This window comes from Centropristis striata, chromosome 20 (genome assembly GCF_030273125.1).
Source record: "Centropristis striata isolate RG_2023a ecotype Rhode Island chromosome 20, C.striata_1.0, whole genome shotgun sequence".
Taxonomy (NCBI): Eukaryota; Metazoa; Chordata; class Actinopteri; order Perciformes; family Serranidae; genus Centropristis; species Centropristis striata.
Window position 1 is genome coordinate 14,044,144 of NC_081536.1, and position 18,524 is coordinate 14,062,667.

The window sequence follows — 18,524 nt, forward strand, 5'->3', positions numbered from 1 at the left end:
AGGATTCTTTGGTGCATCGGAAAATCTGGTGTCTAAGATGACCTTGTCTTCTTTTGCTGCTCTACTTTGAAATTAATAAACATTTTGTACTGAGGCTCAACCAGGGGAAAACTTTACCAATGCACATAGTGCACTATAAACTGTTAGACAGTTTTTATTTGTAACCCTGTTTGTTTGTCAGTGTGGGTGACTGAGGTTTCAGTGGTCTGATCTGGCCGCTGCACTCACTGTTAACGGCGACTCTTTCATGTTAGACCGTCAAAATGCCACTGATCTCTCCCTTTTTATGGTCTCAGAGGAGCCAGGCTGTGGGCACACCATCTGGCACTGTAGGCACAGCCAGCACTCTGGCACATACTATACAGCCACACACACAAGCCTGCATGACACATACAGACATACGCAGAAGATCCTTTGGTTTATGCAGACGGCTCTAGCTGGCAGAGCCGCTGTTTTTTTACTGTTTCAGTCACATTTGGCAACATTTCATACACATGAATGCATTCTTGTACCTGTGCACAGCCACTGAACCCTCTGAACCCCAAGCAGTTTTTAGGTTTCTTTTGCTCACCTTGTACTGACATTGTCCTCGTTTTTCATTGCAGTATGTAAGTCCTTCACCACTGTGGAAACAGTACAACCAAGACTAGAAATAAGGAGAACTCATAACACAATTGTTATGGCATAAATCATGAAAAAGAAAAAACACAAGTTGGATTTCCTTGATAATTTTCAAAATATGGAAAACAATGGGGCTCCACATTCTACACATATTGAACTATTCACATTTTTACAACCTCTCTTGCCCTCTGCTCTGTGTTAACAGGCTGCAATTCAGTTGAAGCTTTGCTGAATATTTGTGACGTGACTGTTGGTCTCAGCAGAGTCATTCATGACTTCACAGTTGTATTGTGGAGCACAGAATTGAATGTTTTTATTTTTTAAAGGATCTGGTTAGTGCATACGGTCATTGTTTGGCAAAATTTGAAAAAGGGAAAATATCACTTGGGAAGCATTTTCACATGATTAATTTAAGGACTGTCAGAATGTTGAAACTCTGACAATAATGTTTTTTCCCCCCAGTTTCTGTCTCTGATAAATGGTGTAATTTTGGCGACTTTTTCAACCTGACTCTTGATGAGTTCTGGGGTTCAGAGGGTTTCACACATCCTCTAACTTATCTCTGAGTAAGATGTAGATTGGGCTTCAAATTGCAGAGACAAAGAGATGAAATCGATCTTAAAACGTATCTTAATATCACTTATGTTCTTGAGCTTATCTTTGTCAGTTTGGTGTTTCCCTCTGATTATTTGATTTAAAAAGAGGCTAGCAGATGCTAGAGTGAGTCATGGGGCTACAATGAAGGTCTGGTCTGTTCCTTTATGGCCCATTGGCGCTCTCTGCCCTGGTGTGACTTTGTGGTGGTTTCAGTGTAACAGGAAATGAGGTCAGCTGAGCTTCCAAAGGACCTCCTTAGATCCACCACAGGAAATGCATCACATGTCATCTGTGGTCAGGGATGTTGACGTTGTCAGGGTTTTTAGGCATTTTAGCCCTAAAATAGGCCTCTCCGTTAATCCCCTCTGTCACTGAGCAAACGCTGCACTGATCCCACCATCCCATCGCTCTCTGTCTCCTTCTAATCTGTAAATAAGAGTTTTCATCGCTTCAACAACAATGACAACATCAACGGAATATTTAAGGTTATATAATACACCAGTCAGACATGATAGATGTACCGTTTCAGACAGATTTAAAGCCTGTGCTGTTCAAATTCAAGACATATTCACATTTGGAAGAGAGGCATGGCAGCAGAAAATGAAACAACTGAAACATGCGCCAAAAATCTCTTTTCTCAATGTGGCTCAGAGCCACAATGCTAACCTACAGTCTTCATATCTTATATCTGAGTGTTTTAAAGCAGTCATAACGCATCATCAACAACATACTCAGTTTGTGTATTTTCTGCCAGTTGCAAAAAGCCCACCACGAGGTCAAGCTCTCTTAATGGCTGTTGTTTATGTCTGTCTTGCGCCTGCCACTCTGCATTAGCCAATAAAATGCTAGCGAGCCCACGGGCTACAGGAGCTTTGGTCTCGTTCACTTGAATGGAATGTGATTGGACAGACGGCACAGTTGTCCGCGGTGATTCATGAAACAAATCAAATGTTGAGACTGCTAAGATATGCACGCATTTACATGTTCATGGATGTATGATCAGTAAGGACACACAATATATATATATTGAGCCGATAAATGAACCCTTCTTCAGACTTCAGTCGACCGTATGCCTTTTGTCCATTCATAAACACACATATTATGTTTATCATGATGTCACATAATACAAGTTGTATCTAGCGAGATATATACATATAGACCAACAAAACCATAGATCGACCAATCTGAAGTCAGAACTGTTGTTTTGTTTTTGCTGTTGAAACAAAAAAAACTAAAATGGTGTCATATTTGTATTTGGTGAGTTAAGAGCAATGAGATATTGAATCATACATCATTGTCCACTAAATCCTTTATTTTCAAACAGATGTGCATAAATCACAGGTTATAAACTCCTTTTAAAAACACAAAAATGTGAAATTATTGCGTATCATATCACTATCAGCTGACAACACTGAGAAAAGAAAGAGGTAGATATCAGTTATTGGATCAGGCAAAAAAAAAAATCCATATCGTGCACCTTGAGTTTTCAGTGCTATTGTTGCTTTGATTGAGAATCACGATGAGCTTCCTTTTAAAAGTGAAGCTGTGCCTTGGTGTTGTTGAGAATGTACATGAGGTGGCACGTCTTTGCAGAAGCAGAGATAGAGACGGGTTATTTTCAGCACCACAGGAGTCGAGGACTCCAGGACAGGACAGTTTATCACTTTCGATCCGTCTGTCTGTTTGTCTTTCGGTCTCTCACTGTCTTCCTTTGACAAACAGCAAGCAGTGGTTATTTACTGATGCGTGGTTTGGAAGTACTATTTCAGCATATGAAAACATGCACGCACGCATACACTCGTTAGAAGGTCGAAGGCTTCCAGGCTACTTGTCCTATCAATAATCTCCATGTTGAATGAGCAGCTGTGCTGCTGTGACTGAAATAGTCCAGCCAGTTCCTGTAAGTGTTCCCAGTCTGATATCTGCTGTTCTGCTCCTTCTGCATGGGTACTCTGCTGTAATTAAGGCTAGTTTGGGAGTCTGGGTGCCCCTGGGTGGCTGGAAGTAGGTCACTGGCACAGACTACTGAGATTCAGGCGCATTAGAAACGGTGTGTTTTCATGTTTGTGATACACATTTTGTTTTTGCGGCTATCCTTGTAATCACTTCATTCAATGGCTGTCTCACTTTATCATCTGAATCGACTGTTCTTGGTCTTTTCAGTTTGAAATAAAGTAATTTTGCCTTTAAGAAAATTAGCCCAAATATCCAGTTCTTACTCACCTTCTCTAGAACCACCTTAAAACTGCTTTATGCCACACTGTGACTCCCCTTTTGCCCGTATATATTATTGATATTACTACCAGACTGAATCAAAGATGCCAAACTCATTATCTTCTACAAGCCTCTATGGTTCCTACATCCCTATTGAGCTTTTATTGACAGTGGCTCTGTTTGTTGTCGTCGTTTTCCACCACGGTTCTCAGATTTGTTCTAATTTTTTTTTTCCAAGTGGCTGCATGCGTGCTTCCCATGTGAAGGGCTTCAGGGCAATGACGCAAACAAGAGAGAGAGAGCGAGTAAGAGAGGCAGAGAGAGAACGAGATAAGAGATGGAGATAAAACACTGACTCTTTAGTCCATCACTCATTCAGAATAATAAAGAAGTCCTGTCTTGACGGATGCATCACATGTTTAAGCACGTGAGTGGATGGATGCATATCTGAGGCTGGGACTTGTGTGTTTATTCTTGTATACTGCAGGACATCTTCTGGTTATTGTGTCAGTGTGTTTCCACTCTAATTGACTTTGTTACCATGGGGGAACCTCTTAGGCCGACGCAGCAGCTGATGAAAATGGAGCAGTGTTTGCCATACAGGAGAAACTCACTGCTCCGAACCACTCCGGGACTGAAGACTTTTGTTGACAAAAACATGGTGTCATATTGAATTTAATCTGCAAAATCATCCTGCACGCACATTCCTTTAAAATGGTGGATTAAAAAACATTTCCCAACTGGAAATTGCAGCAAACAAATCACACATAAGAATAACAAAAGTCAAAGATGAAAAAAAATATATACCAAAATGTATTCTACTGTCCATGATGTAGGTGCACACGATTGAAATTACCCAGTTATTTTCGAGAGAAAGCAGATGCAGTGCAAAACTTATATCTGTGACTTTATATTTTTATGTAAAGTAACTACAAGAACATTCTTTTTTTTGTTGATTTCTGAACCCCCCTTTAGACTAAACCGGCAGTGTTTCCATGTTTCACAGATCTTGATCTGGCCAGAGCTGCATTTGCATCTGCAGTGCCCAGCTAGCAAACACATCTCAGATAAGAGTATTGTGCATTTGGTGCTGCGAGTATTTACAGGCCTTGTTACTATTCCATTTCAATTATTGCATTAGAAAAGTTGAAGATCAACAGCTACATACAATAAATCTTACTGCTTTACGCAACAACAAAAAAAGGATTTATGTGCCCTTGAGGTTTTCACATTTCCTGAAAAAGAGATTTATATATATATATATATATATATGACTGATCAGCTGTTTTGCCACTGGTGTCTTCCTGGATAATATATGGATTTGTCTTCGTCTCTGCACAGCACCAAACATGCTAAATACTAACTGACAAGAAAGAACAATTACAACCTGCCCAACTGAACCAAATTTCTCCAAAATTACAATTTTCTTTCTTGCCATTTTTCTGTTGTATATGGGTTTATTTGGCGAGGTGACTTGTAGGTTTGGGCCTAATAATTCTTAAACCAGTTTGATATAAAGCCGTCCAGATTTGACCATTAGTTGTCACTCTGGACTCAGCAGCCGTTTGAATGAGTAGTTGGTTGCGCTACTGCTCCGCCAAGCTGATTTGACATCTGACAATACACAGAAAAAGAAGAAGAAGGGCTCACCATTTGTCCAAAATGTTTCCAGATATTTCCATATTGATGCAGTTTTCTTTAAGACCTTGTCTCCTCTCATCACCTGAAAACGTGAACTTTTTAGTAAACAAACACAATGTGCGCATTGTGCGGATTACCTCCACCTCTTCTGTTATTTCTGATGCTTTCAGCAGTCTGTCAGACACTAGAGGCTCCAATTGAAACTTTGAATTGAATTGTCATATTGTACAGTGTCTGCGTCCTCTGACCTTATTTTATTACTGGAGAACATATATTTCTCTCTCTCTGTTTTGACTGTAAAGCATGCGTGATAGAGGGAGGGGGGGATAATCAATCATGGATAGCATCGTTCTCAGAAACCCCCCCGCCGTTAATACAAGTTGGATTTAGTGCTATAACACTGTCAGCACAGGTTGCTGATGTTGGCTACTTTTTCCAGTCGATTGGCATAAAATCAAACTGGTTTAAGCTAGTACACCTAACATGATAGGTAAAATAGGAAATCGTCCCACTTCTAGCAGTTTTTTTTTTATTCGTTTCTGGAGTTCAACCTTCTTCTTTGCAAACCTTTAGTGCCAACTGCCGAAACCTACGCTTTAGTCTAGTTTATCCGCCTTAAACCAGTTGATAGAAACATGCCTTAGTTTCAAAAGTCTGTTTAAAATTTGACAGTTGGATGGAAACATGGCCTCAGCAGTAAGACAGCATACAGTATGTGGGGAAAATAAACTACAGTGCTCATGTTCATTGTAATGGAGGCAGATGTCACCCGCTGCAAAAATGTGTCTCACTGATGTGTTTTTAATCGTGTTTGGACAACAATAGAGCTGTATGGCACCGAGGTATAAACTAAATCAGGCTTTATCTGCACAGACAATACTTGTTAGTATGGAAAAAAATCTTTGTTGGGTTTCCTATACTTGTCTTTTTCCTGGGATATTTTGACAATAAAAAAAATATAGAAGTGGTATTCTCTAAGCCCTCTGCAGCATCTCGCTGTATGTGTGTGCTGGGTCTAATGAGATGAGAGGTGTCAGAGAAAGAAAAGGAGAGGCGGGAGAGCAAGTAGAGACAGAGAACAGAGGGAAGAATTAGAGTGAGAGAGAGTACCTGCATGTTGTTGAACCAGACTGTAGCTGAGAGGTCCCACAGAGTCGGGCCTGCTCACACTGGTATAATGGCTGTGTTTGATGACCTAGAAACATAGACTATCCCAGCTCTTACATAAGACCTAAAAGGCCATTAGAAAAGCCGCACGCACACACTCGTGTATACACAAACTACAACAGTGTCCACACTTATTTTTAATTTGACATGCTCGATAATGACATGTAGAGCGATCATCAATTTTTCCTCATTTTAAAGGAGACTGGAGATGAAAGCACATCGTTCAGGACCTTTATTGCTGAATCAGTGTTGTCAGCAAATGGCAAAATCTGGGTTCTGTCTCAGGTAGCGGCAGTAGATGCTGAATCCCAGTCGAGCAATGTTGAAATTTAACACTCAAACACAGGCTGAGCACAACTGGGAATCAGCAGAATGTAAATGATTCAACAGCACCTCTAAGTGGCTGCATGAGCTCATCTGACATAAACAGGCACGCAGAGAGTGAGGAGACATGGTTTTAAATGATTGAATTCTCTCCTTTCTGACTCCATACTCAGCTGTTGTACATGGTGTGATTTTCCTTTTAAGGTTTGTCACAAGACTGGAGAGAAACTTTTCCCAGAGAGTTGTATTATAATGAACTCTGTAATGGAGAACAAATTCTGCTTTGTTTTCTAGAGCGACAGGGCTGAAGCATTAATATGATTTTGTTTCTTTTTTTTTTCATGTCTATGCTAAGATGATTACATTAGGCAGCAGATGCCTTACTGGCTGTAAGCCTGTGTGCTGCTGCTCTGCAGTGACTGAGTGTTTTGATGGCCGACTGGCCGGCTGGCTGGTCTGCAGCATGTCAGTGGAGTTGTAATACTGCTCCTTATCAGTGCAGGGCAGGGTTTTAGTGCGGTGTTGTCACTGCATCAGTCATATTACTTTACACAGTACAGTAGACCCAGGATCCTCAGGCCCTCTCATGTTCCTGCAGAGCGTACTCCAGTGTCAGACACACACTTTGGTGCTTTGTAGTTGATTGTGGGTCGCTCACTTCTCTAATCGGAGCTTTATAGCATTTTCTAACAGTGCTTTCCCAGCAGAGACAGAGCTGACACTTCACGTGATGTCATCTGATGTTTCTGGATGCATTAAATGACCCTCCCTCTGTGTCTCAACAGCTCTTCAGGGAAGTCCGAATAATGAAGTTACTGAATCATCCAAATATAGGTAAGTTCAGACAGTGGCGTGCTGCAGCTTGATGACAGCTTAGTGCTAATATTCCCATTTAATATGGATTAGTATCATCAATTAAACCAACACCCAGCAGCAAGCTAAACCAGTATAACTTGCATCAAAGTCATTATTTAAAATAAGTACATCTGCTTGTGCTATTTGTTTCCCTGCTGTGTTCTGATTCTTTCAAAATAAGAGCACTACAAATCTCCCACTTCAAGACAGCAAATTCTAGAAATTGAGGTATGACCAAATATTTTGCAGATCTTGACAGGGCTCAACAATAAAAAAAAAAATATACTGTCGGCCAGGTTGATCGAGCAAAAATTGGTTTATTTTTTTGATGCTGTAAGTAGCTAAGGAGTGAGTTTTCTTTCTTGCAATGCATCACTGTTGAGTTTCACACACACAGAACCAATTGGGCATTTGCATGAAAATGGCAGAGGGTAAAGACAAAGTGTAACAGCCTGAAGCACAAGCATTTGAGAACAGGGTCATTTTTCAAAGGCCTGTCAAGTTTCTGAAAAACATAGCTGAGTGCCACAACAACAGCTGGCAGCATCTTGCGTAGATAATGATTAAATCTGACAATTAACTCTCATTCTCATTTTTATACGGGCAAGTAAAATATAACTGTGGGCAAATTAATTTCTGACCCTCTTGAAAACACAAACATTAATGTTGAACCCTGCTGAACAGAAGCATTAGCTACATACAAATGCTTGACTTTGTTTTATATTTTCTTGAACATATTGACTCCCTAAAGACTTAATCTGGACTCCGTTATAATGCAGTTTCAATGAGTAAACTCCAACTAAAACGGTAAACTCAGCTAACACTTTTGTAGAACCTTGATTAGTGAAAAAACAATCGGAAAAAGCAATAGGAGAATTATTATTATTGCCTCCTTCTCTTACCATTTTCTCAATTTCTCCTGCAGTGAAATTGTTTGAAGTGATTGAAACGGAGAAGACACTTTATTTGGTGATGGAGTACGCCAGTGGTGGTGAGTGAAGCGTGTATACTTGATGTGTGACATTTGGTTGAATTTTTGTCTTCCTGATTGTTATTTCCACCTTACTGGTACTAGAGCAATTTAATAAGCACACAAACAGACAGAATATCAAGAGGTCATGTACGTAAAAGCTTCCTCTAATGTAATATTCATAAACAACTCGGTATCCTAGTTAAGTGGAAGACCTCACAGCGAACGGACTCATGATTATGTTCACCCTAGTTGTTATAAATGTAGATCGATAATTTCATATTTCCTCTCTCTTCTCCAGGAGAGGTATTTGACTATCTAGTGGCTCACGGCAGAATGAAGGAGAAGGAGGCCAGGGCCAAATTCAGACAGGTGAGTCATCAGAATCGCAGCGCTCGCACCTCTGTCGTCATTCCATCTACTGTTTTCAGAAGGAAGACTGCATGCACCAAGATCAAGCTTCGTCACTGACTGCAGAGGAAAGATGGTGTGCAGATAGCTTGGTCTGAGAGAACAGGAGGGTTGAGAACAACTTCCTTATGGATGCTGCTCTGACACCTAGTGGTGCTGTAAGAGCAACAAGGCATCAACAGCAGATTATTAGGTTCAGTGGCCTCTTTCATTCTTACTTCCACCCTGAAAATGGACAGAATTAGACCAGTTCTATCACGTCCACGCTGTTTATATTTTTAATCCCTCATTGATGGTCTTGGATGACTCAGAGGGACAGTGTGTGACACAGTGTGGGCAGTTTGTGTGTCTGTGTGTTTGTGAGCACAGTACAAATAGATCAACATTCAGAAAGGTAGAAGTGTTTGTGTGTGTGTGGCTGTGAGCTGGCAGGTGGGCGGCATCTGTCAAAGAACTGTGTATTTTCTATTTGATTGATGCTGTTCAGGCATATGTTGGTGAAATTATAACCGTCAACTGTCATAGCAAGTGAACACTGGGTGTCACACAATTACAGAGACTTTGCAGTGAGAGACATTTGGGCCTGAAAAATCACAAAATTCACTTGCATGAGAAATGCAGTTCCTAGACCTCAGATAGAGACTGCAATAACCTCAATCATTTCCTGTTTTGGAAGCAGAAAAAAATGTCTGTCCTCCTGTAAACCAGTTTAACCTTTATTAGCTAATACTTTTGAGAATGTTAGCAAGCAATAGCTAAATTTAATGGTATTTTCAAGGTTTTGGAAATGAAAGACCTAATCATCAACATTTCTGCAACATAGACAAATTATTATTAATATACTAAATTATAATTAGTTGACTTCAGTTTTGACTAAAGTTGTTTGCTTAATATTATTGAATTTTTTCTTACCTTTGAAAAAAATTCCATAATTTACATTACATTTTGGTGCTGAATAACATGGAGCCTTGCTAGCCTGAAAGTAGTCTTGTTTGCTTATTACCCCTCAGTTTGAGATAAGCCATATGTGTTGTAGCCTCACACAACACTTAATTCAATTTTTCCATATTTGTGTGCTGTAGGGCAACAGAAAATAAGCAACTATTGTGATAATTATTCAATTGTCTTAGTTATTTTTCAGTCAAGAATGCCAGATATTCTCTGGTTTAGCAGTTTTGCTGCTTTTTTTTGCCAAATATAACAGTAAATTGAATATATTTTGGACTGTTGGTTGCACAAAACAAGCAAATTGGAGACATTGGGCTCTTTATCAAGAAAATCATCCACAGACAATTACATAAGTGGAGCCCTATTGCGCTCTTTGTGTCCACGTTTTTATCTTGCTGTAACTTTTGTGTAAATATCATACGGTTTTGAAAAGTGCTTTATACTTAATACACCTGTGTCATCGTATGACGTGTGTTTGTATTTCAGATTGTGTCTGCAGTGCAGTATTGTCACCAGAGGAGGATAGTACACAGGGATCTAAAGGTGAAGTCCTGAACTCCTACTCTCTCTGATATCTGATTTCTCCTGAGTAGTATCCAGCTCCATCTTGGAAAAAAATCCTCTATAATCAATCCTGTTCTGACAGTTCTGATATGTCAACAGTGCCTCTTCTCTCTCTCACCTCAGGCAGAGAACCTGTTGTTAGATGCAGATATGAACATCAAGATAGCAGACTTTGGCTTCAGTAATGAGTTCACTGTGGGCAGCAAGCTGGACACTTTTTGTGGCTCCCCGCCGTACGCTGCTCCAGAACTCTTCCAGGGAAAGAAGTACGATGGACCAGAAGTGGATGTCTGGAGCCTCGGAGTCATCCTCTACACACTGGTCAGCGGATCACTGCCCTTCGATGGACAGAATCTAAAGGTGCACTCTTGCTCTGGTTCTGGGATCAAGTATCACTGGACAAACATTGTGTTGCTTGACAAAGGTCTTACAAAGTTGTTTACATTCATATTTGATACTGCACCTTCTGATTAGCCATACATGATTTAAAAAAAGTTAACAAATCATCTTTGCACCTCTGGCAAACACATTTTGATAAAGGGCTCAGCATGCTTCAAATGTGTTGTCACTTACATCTTTCTTGCCTCATATTTTGCTCAGTTTGCAATCAATCTATATCAATTTATTAGCCACATCTGAGACATTTAAGGGATTTGTTGCAAAGGTTTTTTTTTAAAGTACAAGACTTGTACAGTTTCTGAAATCTTTCCGACAGACAACCTGACAATCATGACCACTTTACATAGTCTTGGTTTGAAGATTGCACAATTAACTGTCTGTGTATGTGTGTGTGTGTGTGTGTGTGTGTGTGTGTGTGTGCGTGTGTGTGTGTGTGTATACAACCTGGAGCAACACCACAAATGCCTTTGAGGAGACACTGTGAAAGTGTGCAGTGTTTCCACGCCTCACTATGATGTCAGTCTTTTGCCCCACTTTCAAGTGTAGACGTTCAGAGAAATAATAAACATTTCTGCCTTTAGACATATTCAGATGACACTTTGTAGCTCATTTGAAGCACGCTGACACCTTTAGTATGTCTTCCAAACCAGAATATGAAAGGGCGCGGCTGCCTCTGTATCAAGGGGAAAGGAATTGAAAGTCCCAATAGTAAATGTAATAATAAAAGCGTCTCTGAGACATTTTTATTTATTGAACTATATGAATAATGCTGTTTGAGTGAATTTGCATAGACTGCAAGGGCCAAGTTAAAGAGTAGTGCTGCGGCTCGGAAACTGAACAAAGTTTCCTATATGTGGGGTATGAACTGATTCTAACCGAGCTAGGATGTTTACATGCATAAACACAGAACTGGGTTACTTGAATAACCAAATTATTACTTATTTCCTGTCTCTGTCGTTTGGATTGAGATGTAAAGATTTATCCACCCGTCTTGCAGTAGCAGTTTTGCAACATATTTTGAAGTGGCAGTGTATCCAGCGGCTTGAGAAAAAGTGGACTGGGCTGAGTGATCTAAAGCCTTTTTTGAAGCTGCAGTGATTGATATCTTTATATTAACAATTGATCATATGACTGTGAAATGGGTTGCTCTTGCCGCTGAACTGCAGGAGAGCATTTTAAGTGCTTTTCTGTTTGTTGTTTTCGTTTTTTTCACGGCCATTTACCTTTTGTTTTTCAGCCTCGACATGCAGTTTGTTGAAGTTTTTGTAAAAAAAACAAGAAAAATACACTTAGCAGTACACCACAAGCCTTAAACTGCAGAAAGAAAGTTAGCAACTACCTAATGAATATTATGAATCATTTAGCAGATAGAAACATATTTCCCTCAGGAGTTAATGGAGACCAAAAACTAAATGGAGAATATTGGAGTTACGATTACCAGGTGGACACAAACACCACTCCAAATGAACACTATTGGAAAGTGTTTGCTAAGATTTTCACCATAACAACTATATATTGTAATAATTAAAGATACTATTACTCTTATTACAATGCTGGTCCTTTTTTTGTTGCTAATTTCTTATTTGTTCTGTATTTTGGTGTGCAGGAGCTGAGGGAGAGGGTCCTGCGGGGAAAGTACCGTATTCCTTTCTACATGTCTACAGACTGCGAAAACCTGCTGAAGAAACTACTTGTGCTCAATCCTGTCAAAAGAGGAAGTTTGGAGGTATTACCAGCGTTAGCATTGTTGCATCTTCACAGTAATTTGCCCTCCATTCAGAAATGTTTTGCACAGCAGCCGAACAGACAGTGCTAATGATTTGGAGCACAATTGTTGTGCGTCATCTGAAAGCACATAATGCTTGCATAATTGCTGCAGTTGTTAATTATCAACCAACAGAACACTTCACTTTAGAGTCTGAAATTTGGAAACATTATTCATCTGAGATCAAAGAGTGGTCTTATGTAATTCTTTGATGAAGGCGATTAGAAATAATAAAGCTAAATGGACTTTGATGAAGCACTGTAAGAAATATAACTTTAATAATTAAACAATGTGTTGCATCCAAGTTATCAGAGGCTGTTGTAGCTTGTTTTTCCTTTGCAAACAATATATAGTTGTTAGTTCAATTCACACTCAGGACAGTCTGTCCATAGTCAATACCAGCCCTGCACACAGAACCAGGCTGAAGTTCAATAGTAAAGATTTCTCCACCAATAATAACAATTGATCACACTGTTCAGTTCCTGTTGATTTCATAAAGAAGTTGTTAATTTATCATCCGCCTGTTGTGCAATTTGTCTTGCACTTAACTGTCATGTTATATAATAAACAGATGTGAGTCATAATTATGAATTATCTGAGACTGCAGTTGAACTAATTGTGCTGGACATACGTAAACTCTAACTGATTTGTTTCTTTGTTAGCAAATCATGAAAGACCATTGGATGAATGTAGGTCACGAGGAGGAGGAGCTTAAACCTTACATTGAGCCTGAGGCGGACTTCAGTGATACATCCAGAATAGGTGTGTCTGAGACTCTGTGTGTGTTTATTTGACTCATGATGTCATATGCAGAATACCCAGAATCCAGAATACTGACTCTGATTTACTTCTGTCCTCCATTAGAGCTCATGGTGACGATGGGCTTCCCTAAAGATGAGATCACAGATTCTCTACAGAACCAGAAGTACGATGATGTCATGGCCACCTACCTGCTGCTGGGCAGAAAAGCTCCGGAGGTCAGTTTGTTTGACTCAAATCGTGCTGACATCATCACCAGTAGTTAATGCATTAGAGGGATAGCTCACTTTTTGTGAGGCCACCATTTTGGAGAAGCAGGCACTGAAGCTCAGCAATGTACAGCTGTGGACGGAGCCAGCAGCAAAAATGTAGTTTCACCTAAAAAGAGTCAATATCATTTAAATGTACACTATATTTAGAGTATTTTCAGTGCTTGTTTAAGTTTAAGTGGGAGGAACTAAAGATGTCGTATGCTCTCATCAAAGCCACCAGACTCCATTGACAAAAATATTATTTTACCTTGTGGAACACGAGAGTTTTTGGTCTACCGCTGCCTTGATTGTTTGGTTTTTGTTTGTGTTGTTGTTTGACTTTTGTAAATAGACTTAGTCAGGATTAACCAAAATCACACAATAATGCAAGCAAACGAAACAATCTGGGCAGTAGCAACAAGGTAAAATTACTATTTTTTTCAATGGAGTCTGGTGGCTATGACAAGAGCCTAGATAACTGCTTCAGTTCCCCCTGTAACAGGGCTGTGTGGCAGCAAGGTAAAGTGGTATAGATATTATAAATACAGCATACACTTATCTGAAATTTTTACATGAGTGGGCCTTTTTTTAGGTGACTAAAATATGTTATGCTGCAGCCTTTGTCCTCAGCAGTGCATTGCTTAGCTTCCATGTCGGTTCTCCTGCCTAGCATGCCGACCGCCATCTATTGTAGATAATAAACTGACTATGGAGTTGCTCCCCAGTACATTCAACCCTGTTTCAATTAGGGATGGGTACCGAATTCGGTACTTTTATAGGTACCGACCGAATTCCGTCGGTACTACCGAGTACCGATTCAAGCAAAATCAAACGGTACCATGTTTCGGTACCTAAACGGCGTTACCTTTAAACTGATCATTGATTTCAACCTGTTTTCATTTGACGTCTTGATTAACAAGCGTGCTGACGATCGCACTATTTTTTTATTTACCTCCTCGTCTGGTCCTGTCTGCTCACCGCGGCCACTAGCCACTAGCTGCTGCCTTCTTTCACCGCGGCGCAGAGATGAACAGCCGGCTCTCGGCCTGCTCGCCGCCAGCTGCTATCTCTCCAGTGTCTCTACCCGGGCTTGGCCTTAGTCTGCCTCCAGATTAGACCTTCCTTACTCCGTTTGCTCTCTCCATTCGTCTGTAGACCAGTCATTAGCCGTAGCAACTAGCTGCTGCATCTCCGGTCCTACGCTAATACTCCGCTCTTCAACTCAGGAATATTACCTGCCACTTTACTCCAAACTGCCTCGCTGAAATTAAATCCCTCGGACTCCTGCGTCATCCTCGATATGTGCACAGAGCAGCCCGACTCAACTTTGTTTATTCCATCATGCTATGCCCACAATACTGTCTGACCGGTGCTGCGCCGCACAGCTACGACGTCATCACAACAAATCACACGTGCACTTGCAACCTTTTTTTTTTTTTTTTTCTCCGTGCACTTGCCACCTGAGAGCTCCTCTGCATTCTTTGATAACACTCCAACCTTCATGTTACAAAATGCACGTTCACTCAACAATAAAGCACTGCTCATCCTGGATTTTATATTGTTTTGATATATTTTTTAAAGTTTATATTTTCAAACGCAAAAGTACCGAAAATTGGTACCGTTGAGTACCGATACCGATTCCCAGGTACCGAGTATCGGTACCGTATCGGTTCAAATGTGAACGGTACCCATCCCTAGTTTCAATAAATCCAAACTACCCCTTTAAGTCATATGACCATATCCATCATCCTGTGTCTTTATGTTTCAGTTCGAGGGCAGTGAACCTCTGACCAACAGCGTCCTGGGTCAGCGACAGCGACCGACCAGTGACATCAACAACAGCTCCAGCATTTCTCCTGCCCATCCCAAGGTCACACGCAGCATCTCGGCCAATCAGAAGCAGCGTCGCTACAGTGATCATGGTGGGGATGATGATGGTGGTGGTGGTGGTGTCGTAGAGAAGCCAAGTAAAGTAACCTCATCCTTCCCAGCTCTGAGAGTGCTGCTGGCTGCGTGCTGTGTAGGGGGAAGTTGCTCTCAGTCACTGAGGATTGGCCAGTGCTCAGATATCCTGATACCCACTCTGCTGATGTGCCTCTGAGCGAGACACGAGAGCTCTACCGGCTCCACTGGTGCTCTTAAGTAGCTGAAGAAAGCTGATAAAGTTTTCCTCTTGAGAACGATAAATAGAGTGCCTCAGGGATGATGAATTTTTGGAGGCAAATGTAGAAGTTAGCATTGCCCAGGTTCTCTGAACAAAAAGCCAATGGGGTTGTTCCATTGGACTTCAGAAAATAATCTCTGTGGAAAACAAAAGCATATGATACTTACTTTCTTACTCAGCAAGATAACCTTCACAACATCACTTTTATGATTTCTTTTTTTTAATTAATATTTTTAATTTTGATTTTATATACAGAACAGACAATAACACAGCTCAGGTAAGACATTGCAAGGTACGAGTCGATGTATGGAAAATAAAAAGTAAATAAAGAGTGGCCAATACATTAAAGCAGTCACAATACATCAGACCCCAATAGCAGGGAGGCACCAGTAGATAAAAATGCAAAACAGGGTTATAGAGAAACCAGTCTGGAAGGTAGATAGTATCTATGTCCTTAGGGGGAACCCTCGTAGTACTGAGGATGAGAGAACAGGTCCAATATGTTCCAGATAAGGGCCCCATACTTTATAGAAAGCGTCCACAGAAGAGTGTAGCATACAAGAGATGTATTCACTTGGGATGCAGTCCATAATGAGATTGTGCCATGATTTTTTGGATGGGGCAGTGTCCTTGATCCAGAAGAGCAAAATGTTTTTTCTGGCAGCAAAAATCAACATATTGAACAGCCTCCTGTGTTTGACACTCTCAATATGACAGTCTGGAAGTCCAAGTATAAGACACACCGGGTTAAAATCTATTGGAACACCAAAAACAAGAGACAGCTCATCCACAACACTGGACCAATATCCCTGCAGTTTCACACAGCTCCAGAGACAGTGAACATAGTTACCGATATCACATTTACACTTACATCAGTGCAGAGATACAGTACTATCCATCTTGTTTTTAAGGGCAGGAGTTATGTGTGTGCGATGTAGGATCCTATATTGGATGGATTTGGTTCGGTTACAAACAGATATTCCCCTGACATAAACCCATATTTCCCGCCAGTCAGCATCATCAATAGAGGTACCCAGATCCCTCTCCCAGGCCTCTTTGGTGCCTTGGGAGGTCAAAGTAAAACTAGAGCCCAAGGCCTTGTAGAATAAAGTGATGCGTTTCTTGGAGACGCTTAAGGACAGGGCCTTCTCTATATGAGAGGTGGAAGAATCAGTGGTCAGTGTAGTGTCCTTGATGATGAAATGTCAGATTTGTAAGTATCTGAAGAATTCACCTTTACTTAGGCCATATTGCTCCTGCAGCTGAGGAAAGGACAAAAGGGTCTGGCCATTAAATAAATCCCAGAGCTTTGTTAAGCCTTGGCTATGCCAAAGTCTAAAGCCTCTGTCCTGACAACCTGGGATAAAATCTGGACCACCTATAATAGGAGTAAGAGGGGAAGTAAGCGAGCGGCGGCCCTCCATGGTGCGGATGGACCTCCAGGCTTTGACTGCAATTAAAGTGATGGGGTTAGTGCAGTGGTCTCTAACAGACTTGTGGTCTTTTACAAACAGAAGATTCCACAGAGGACATTTGGACTGAGAGGATTCAACGTCAAACCAAACAGAAGCAGGGTCACCTTTAAACCATTCTGATATAACCCGGAGATGTGATGCTAGCTGGTAGTCTCTCACATTTGGCACATCCAAACCACCTTCATCACCAGTCATCTGGAGTTTAACCATCTTCAGACGAGGCTTCCTTTTGTTCCAAGCAAAAGAGCTCAACCAACCTTCAAGAACCTTAATAACCCTGTTAGACAACAATACTGGGATCATCTGCAATGGATATAGGAGTCTGGGTAGGACATTCATCTTAATAAGAGCAATTCTGCCTCTAAATCAGCCTTCACTGCATCCAGAAGACGGGGAAAATTAGACTTGTATAGCTGGCCATAAGTAAGTGTTATGTGTACTCCTAAATAGACAAAGCCAGCGGGTGACCAACGGCTCTGATAGACATGGGACAGATGTCAATGACCCAATAGGCATGGCCTCAGATTTTCCCAAATTAATCTTATACCCTGAAAAGGCACCAAATGACGATATGACCCTCAGCAGACACGGAATAGATGTACTTGGTTGCGAAATAAAGGCCAGAAAATCATCCGCGTAAAGTGAGACCTTGTGCTCCCCCTCTCCGATGAGAACACCAGATAGAGCAGTCTGTCTTACAGTTTGGGCCAGTGGCTCAATAGCTAAATCAAAGAGCAGTGGGCTAAGAGGGTCGCCCTGTCTATTTCCACGGAAAAGGGGGAAATTGCTAGACATCATTATAATGAACTCCAATCCACTTAATAAAATGACCCCCCAGGTCGAAATTTTCCAGTGTAAAAAACAAATATGGCCATTTGACCCGGTCAAAGGCCTTCTCTGTGTCGAGGGAGAGCACATTGGCAGGGTCCCCACGGTCCCGGCACAGCTGGATAATATTCAGGAGTCTCCTTGTGTTATCAGAGGAGTTTTGACCCTTAATGAAACCAGTTTGGTCTTCCTTCACAATATAGGGTAGCACCTTCTCCAGACGCATGGCTAGAGTTTTGGACAACAATTTTTGGTCTGAGTTCAGTAAGGCTATTGGCCTGTAGGAGGCGCAATTGTCAGGGCATTTACCTTTTTTAAGTATAAGAGAAATATTGGCCTCTCTGAGTGACTGAGGAAGGATGCCACTCTCAAAAGAGTGGTTTAGCATAGCTAGCAGGGGGTCTAAGAGGATATGGTGGAACTGAAAAGTATTTAAAAAAACTGACTTGAAGATGTGGGAACCATAGTGTGAAAGTGCCAACTAATTTCCTGGTTTTAGGACTCATTCCTGCAGCACTCTATAAAGCACATTTCAACTGTGATTTTGAAAGAAAAACTTGCATATAAAACC

The 18,524-nt window shown here is 41.0% G+C and overlaps 1 protein-coding gene across 1 annotated transcript in view; it reads left to right on the forward strand.

Moving 5' to 3' along the window:
* LOC131993664 (serine/threonine-protein kinase MARK1-like) overlaps nucleotides 1-18,524 on the forward strand; it is a 41,945-nt gene that overhangs the window by 17,140 nt on the left and 6,281 nt on the right. Inside the window, exons 4-12 of the mRNA XM_059359654.1 lie at nucleotides 7,350-7,398; nucleotides 8,345-8,410; nucleotides 8,691-8,761; nucleotides 10,235-10,291; nucleotides 10,436-10,672; nucleotides 12,318-12,437; nucleotides 13,139-13,238; nucleotides 13,341-13,453; nucleotides 15,255-15,408. Of these exons, the coding sequence (XP_059215637.1) occupies nucleotides 7,350-7,398; nucleotides 8,345-8,410; nucleotides 8,691-8,761; nucleotides 10,235-10,291; nucleotides 10,436-10,672; nucleotides 12,318-12,437; nucleotides 13,139-13,238; nucleotides 13,341-13,453; nucleotides 15,255-15,408 (967 nt within the window). The remainder of the gene's footprint in view (nucleotides 1-7,349; nucleotides 7,399-8,344; nucleotides 8,411-8,690; nucleotides 8,762-10,234; nucleotides 10,292-10,435; nucleotides 10,673-12,317; nucleotides 12,438-13,138; nucleotides 13,239-13,340; nucleotides 13,454-15,254; nucleotides 15,409-18,524) is intronic.